We start from the raw sequence: 6,664 nt of genomic DNA on the forward strand, positions 1-6,664 counted from the left end.
GTCCCCCTGGGTAGAGTGCCGTGGCATTACAGCTCACAGCAACCTCCAACTCCTGGGCTCAAGCGAGTCTCTTGCCTCCGCCTCCCAAGTAGCTGTGACCACAGGTGCCCGCCACAACGCCCGGCTATTCTTTACAATGACCAGATACTTGGACACATCCAAGACTTGACATTGCTGGAGCCAATGGGGCTGATATCCAGGGACCAGTGCTGGACCCCTCCTAGGCTGTCCCATGCACTGAATATTCTAGTTCATGTGCAAAACCAGGCATTTTCATTTTTCAAAAGGGCTCTCAGGAGTAAATAATGGGATAAGGCTGTGTAAAACATGCACAAAAATATCACTTCTTAAAATACAACACAGAGCATCTACTGCCCTATATTAAACAGGTACCACTGCCATTCTCTGGGACTCCTTGAAACAATTACCAAGAGGTTCTTTTTATCTTCATGTGGATTGTTCCTTAGGTAAACGTGAAGTTGTAGGAAGAATATTGGAGTTGGGGTGAAATGGAGAAAGAGAATAGCCTAGAAATCTTTTCTTCCTGAACTGGGCACTGTGGCTTATACCTGTAATCCTAGCACCCTAGGAGACCGAGGAAAAAGGATTGCTTGAGGCCAGAAGTTCAAGACTAGCCCTGGCAACACAGTGAGACCCTATCTCTACGTACTGACATGTGCCTGTAGTCTCTCAGCTACTTGGGAGTCTGAAGCAGGAGGACGGCTTGAGCCAGGAGTTCAAGGTTATGTATGGGGAGCTACAATTGGGCTACTGTACTATAGCAAGATCATAGCTCTTAAAAAAAACCAAAAAACTTCTTTTTTTTTTTTCTTGAGACAGAGCCTTAAGCTGTCGCCCTGGGTAGAATGCTGTGGCATCACAGCTCACAGCAACCTCTAACTCCTAGGCTCAAGCAATTAATTCTCTTGTCTCTGCTTCCCAAGTAGCTGGGACTACAGATGCCCACCACAACGCCCAGATATTTTTTGGTTGTGGCCATCGTTGTTTGGCAGGCCCGGGCTGGATTTGAACCTGCCAGCTTAGGTGTAGGTGGCTGGCACCTTAGCTGCTTGAGCTACAGGCACCGAGCCCCAAAAAACTTTTCTTTCTAAAAAGTTAAATATCATCCTTCCCATGAAGATCATGAGTTGTATTTAGAATGATCATATAAAATGTTAAAGTATTTTTATATTGCTGGCTGATATTTTAACACCCTCTTGAACGTCTGTAAAAGGTACGAAACTTGAAGGATGAAAACCCATCACACTATCAGATCATTATCACTTTCCTAGACCAAGGATAAGCAGCAGAGGTCAGCTCTGAATTTTAAAAAAAAGAGGGCACCTGACTTTCTGGCACTGCCAACTTCAGATGTGTAGCAATGAGGCTTCAATGAGGTGATATATGTAAAACATTTAACTTATAAATGTTAAGATGCTATGTACCTGGCACATAGTAAATGTTAACTATCAGCAGAAAATGTTAACTATCATCCTTATCATCACCAGAAACTGGAAATTATTATCTGACACATGGATGTCTACACTGAATGAACAGAAATGAAGACACGAACGTTCATCGAGTAGTCACTGGAATCATGCAAAAGGCCTTCACACATTTTGACTCTTTGTCCTCACAACAACTCTGCAAGATTACTGTTGATGCTTTTGCAGAGTCCTGCAGCAAATAAGGGGCTGAGCCAGAATGTACTGCCCATGCTACTTTATGCAGATTTGACTAATGCTTCAGAGTTACAGTTTATTGTGAGCCAATCATGCCATGTGCTCGATGACATAAATCCACACGTGTATGTTTGAATTACAGCGGGCAGTTTCCCTACCACCTCATTAAGTTGTCTTCAAATGGAAGAACAGGTAAAAGTATAATATAAAAATGATTTATGTTGGGCGGTGCCTGTGGCTCAAAAGAGTAAGGCGCCAGCACATATGCCAGAGGTGGTGGGTTCAAACCCAGCCCTAGCCAAAAACTGCAAAAAAAAGACTTACGCTGCCAGGTGCAGTGGCTCACATCTGTAATCCTTGCACTCTGGGAGGCCAAGACAGGAAGATTACTTGCGCTCAGGATTTTGAGACCAGCCTCATCAATAGCGAGACCCCAATTCTACTAAAAATAGAAAAATAAGCTGGGCATGGTGGTACATGTCTGTAGTCCCAGCTACTTGGGGGGCTGAGGCAAGACGATTGCTTGAGCCCAAGAGTTTGAGGCTGCTGTGAGCTATGATGTCATGGTACTCTACTCAGAGCAATAGAGTGAGACTTTGTTTCAAAAAAAAAAAATTACTTATATTATTTTATGCAGGTAAATCCAGAGAAGGGAAAAATCTTCACAAGTGTAAAATCTTCTCAGTAAGAGGCACTCACAAAGCTCTTGATCTGGGAAAATTAAGAGGTAGATGGGTCTTTGCCATCCTCTGTTCCTTTCTTCAATGCTTAATACTTCCTCATACAATAACATCCTCAATGCATTGATTCATAAAGTCCTTTTCACTCACAATGCATAAGGTAATATTTCTTTTAGATGTCTTTTACAGAAGGACTTAGAGGCTTTTCCAAGGATACTGTCTAGAGGCACTAGAATGGTCCAGTGTTTGACATATCATCGCAGGCTTTCCTACAACACAGCCTCTATCAAAACTAGGCTGCCCCAAACCTCTGAACCAAGAAAGTTGGGAAAGCACCAAAATCTGTAAGTAGCAAGTACCCAGGCAGACTTCCAGGGGGTTTGTGCTGAGACCTAAAGTTCCTAATGAGGTTGTCCAAAACAAAAGAACACATTAGCACATCAGCAGGGCATGTGGTACTTCCATATGTGCTAACGTGTTTGTGATAGGATCAAGTGTGCTTTACTTAGTGAGGAGCAGAAAATTGCTGTGAAAGTGTTGAAGGCAAAATTACCGAGTCAGAAAGCTAAATAAAAATATGAAGTTTTTTTTTCTTTGTAATAAAAATTAAAAGGCCTCAAAAAAAGTCCCCAGGACTTTGAGTAACATCAAATCTTTAAAAGTGGCTGGCCACAGTGGCTTGCACCTATAATCCTAGCACTCTGGGAGGCCAAGGCAGGTGGATGGCTCGAGCTCAGGAACTCAGGAGTTTGAGACCAGTCTGAGCCAGAGTGAGGCCCCTGTAATTCCAGCTACTCAGGAGGCTGAGGCAGTAGGATTGCTCAAGGCCAAGAGTTTGAGGTCGCTGTGAGCTAGTACTCTAGCCTGGGACAACATAGTGAGACTCTGTCTCAAAAAAAAAAAGGGCAGCGCCTGTGGCTCAAAGGAGTAGGGTGCCAGCCCCATATGCTGGAGGTGGTGGGTTCAAATCCAGCCCCGGCCAAAAAAAAAAAAAAAAAAAAACGAAGAAGAAAAGAAAACAAAGAAAAAGAGGTGAGACCCTTAAGAAGTGATCAGGCTGTAAGGGCTCTGCCCTCATTGGTGGACTTAGTGCCATCATGAAAGGGCAAGTTTATCCCCCTTTTGCCTCTTTACCCTTCATTCTTCGGCCATGTGATGACGCAGCAGGAAAGTCCTCACCAGATGCCGGCACCTTGACTTTAGACTTCCCAGCCTCTATGACTTTGAGAAAATAAATTCCTGTTCATTATAAATTACCCAGACTGAGGTATTCTGTTATAGCAGCACAAAACAAACCTAAGACAGCAAGCCAAATTTTAAAGCAAAAGTAAGTTAGTTGTTACGTTTACCAGAATTCCGGAAATCCATGAAGCAGCAGCATAAGCGGTTTGCCTCTTTCTCCAGCAGCAACATAGTGAAATCTTAACCCTGAATCCTGAAAATAGATGGCACAGAATTTTAGTGATGTTTTGAGACGACGGTCAAAGAAGTACCTTTAGTATTTCCATTTTGTTACAAAATACTTGGCTGGCCGCAGTGGCTCACATCCATACTCCTAGCACTTTGGGAAGCCAAGTTCAAGAATCACTTGAATCCAGAAGTTCAAGACTGACCTGAGCAACACAGTGAGATCCTATCTCTACAAAAAAAAAAAAAATAGAAAAATTAGCCAGGCCTGGTGGTGACTGACTGTAGTCCTGGCCACTTCAGAGAACAAGCCAGAGTGATTATTTGAGCCCAGGTGTTTGAGGCTATCTTGAGCTCTAATAAGGACATTGCACTGTAGCCCAGGCAACAGAGCAAGATCCTGTCTCAAAAAAAGAATAAAACCAAAAACTCACTAGTATTATTTTAACATCAATGAATAAAATAAATTTCCTTAACTGTCAAAAAGAAAAAAGACTCACGATTTATCAATATGGGCAAATGGACAGAATCACTTTTGTCAATACTCCCTTCACAGGTCCTTCTCTTTGTTCTAGTACAAGGTCAATTTATATATTATGAGCCTCCGAAGTAATGTCACCATTTGTAACTTTCATCTTACTTATGCGTCACATTTCATCTCACTCAAATTTTATAGGACATGTAAATAATTCCCATCTGAATTTATATTCCTGCCATGTTTACCTCCTAGTCATATGCTTTTCTCGGCTTGCCCGTCAAGAGCTATGCAATCAGTTATATAATTCACACCTCCTTCCCTTATTTTTAGGTCTTTCCTTCCCACGCTATTATTTTGAGTGTTGCATGTACTGTTCCCCTTGGTGCCTGCTCCTTATGCCACATCATTGTGCGCTCCTAACACTGAATGCCCTGATTGCAGAAGGCTTCACTCCACACATAGAGACAATAAAACTAAAGAAAAATAAAAAGCACGGGAATGAGAGACGAATTCTGCAAATGCTAAGCAAACTGAAGAGAGAAAAGTAGAGGAAACCTCAAGAAAAGAAAAACAAAAACTCTCAAAGAAGGAAAGCTAGGAAGGAAACCAAGAACCAAAAGCTGAGCACAGACACCGAGTCGCCTGATACAAAACAACCGGGTTTTCAGATGAGAAAGAATCATTTTACCGATTTAGAAAATGCAGGCCAAAGTTGTTAACACAGGACAATGTTCTTTCCACTCCATTGTTCTGCATCTCTGGGAAAGCTCTTCAGGTGGCCAGCATCAGAGGAAAGGCATTTTAAGGAGTTCTGGATGATTCTTACTCAATTTTTACTCCTCAGGTTGGACAGAGATAACAAATCTGACTTTGTCCTCAACTGCAGAATTCTTTCCTAGAAGTTTAATACGTCCTTTTTTGGAAGGCTAAGCCAGGAGGATCACTTGAGGCCAGGGGTTTGAGAACAATCTGGGCAACATAGCAAGACCTTTCCTCTACAAAAAATTAAAAATTAGTCACCCCTGGTGGTGTGTGTTTGTAGTCCCAGCTACTCACGAGTCTGAGGCAGGAAGATCACTTGAGTCTAGGAGTTTGAGGTTATGGTGACTTATGACAGAGCAAGACATTGAAAATAATAACAAGGAATAAAAACCTCTTTCATTGGCAAAAACTTTTATTGGAGACGAGTCTTGCTGGATGAAATGCTATGGGCACTTGATTGCATTTAATTAACACATACTTTATTGCACCAACTATATGCACCACTGTTCTAAGTTCTTTTTGGTTTTTGGATTTTTTTTTCCTAACATATCAACTCATTTAATTTTCATATTACCCCAGGCAAGAAAGAAGTCCTCTTGCCCTTCTGAATGCCAACTGCTGGGCAATTTAGCTTGTAATAGGAAATTAGGACTTGGTGACACACATGTCCCCTCATCCGAGGCTGGTTTTAAAAGGCCTGTGAGTCAGGCTGCAGGGTGTATCACAGGAGCCATTTCCCTTCAGCACCTGGAGCTCAGGAAATAGACTGTGGGCTGTGAGGAAGCTTGGGACAAGCATAAACAATTCAAGAGCCTGCGTGTACGGTTGACATTTACTTTCTATTCCATTCCCTTGGTCTCTGACTTCCTAACTCTGCTTCCCTCCCACAAACATACACCATTTCCTGACCCCTTCATGCTGCCTAAGTCATCTGTGATCAGAAGAAACTCCTGATTTCCAGTGACTTATTCTGTTTATCTCTGAAATTTAGGTAAGGCCAGCTAGTCTCCTGAGACAGTAGGGTGCCACCAGAAACAATTATGGCTGATGTAAGCTCAAAAGGGCAAAAAGGTGACAGGAGCCAGTCACCTTGCAGAGGCGGGAGACAGGAATGTAAGAGGACCCTGATGAGAAACCAACCCAGGCGCCTGGGAAACGGGTCTCTCTCTCTCTGAGACACACAGACTGGCACAGACACAGACACAGACACAGACACACACCGGACCCACTCCCTCCACGCCTCGCCCTCCCTGCCTCCCCCAGGTAGCCCCCTGTCCCCGCCGCCCGCCCGCGGGGACACTAGGGGACGCTGAGCCGGCGTCACGCAAGGAGCAGCCCCGCGCCCCGCGCTGTCCGGGCAGTCGCGTTCCCTCCCGAGAGCGCCGGGGCGGCGCCGTCCCTCACCTTGATCCGCACGTAGCAGTGGGTCCCCAAAGAGGGGTCGTTCAGACAGGCGGGGGGGTGCTCCCGGGCGGCGCGCCGGAAGGTCCGCGCGGGTCCCCTGCCGATGCTCCACAAAAGTTTGAGCAGGTGGACGGAAGCGCAGAGCCAGCAGTAGCAGTAGACCAGCGACCAGAAGAGCAGGGCGCGGAGCGCGAGCGCCAGGCGGCGCAGGCGACCCCGCAGCCCCGCCATCCGGCGGCAGCAGCGGCGCC

General features: G+C 44.8%; 1 protein-coding gene across 1 annotated transcript in view; it reads right to left on the bottom strand.

Annotated features, from left to right (window-relative positions):
- EPHX4 (epoxide hydrolase 4) overlaps positions 1 to 6,658 on the bottom strand; it is a 34,059-nt gene extending 27,401 nt beyond the window's left edge. Inside the window, exons 1-2 of the mRNA XM_003784162.1 lie at positions 6,414 to 6,658; positions 3,712 to 3,797 (exon numbers count right to left, since the gene is read on the bottom strand). Coding sequence (XP_003784210.1) covers positions 3,712 to 3,797; positions 6,414 to 6,644 — 317 coding nt within the window. The 5' untranslated portion in view covers positions 6,645 to 6,658. The remainder of the gene's footprint in view (positions 1 to 3,711; positions 3,798 to 6,413) is intronic.
- Between the last annotated feature and the right edge of the window lie 6 nt (positions 6,659 to 6,664).

The sequence above is a fragment of the Otolemur garnettii genome, unplaced genomic scaffold, assembly GCF_000181295.1.
Source record: "Otolemur garnettii isolate 467f Iridium unplaced genomic scaffold, OtoGar3 scaffold00010, whole genome shotgun sequence".
Classification (NCBI taxonomy): Eukaryota; Metazoa; Chordata; class Mammalia; order Primates; family Galagidae; genus Otolemur; species Otolemur garnettii.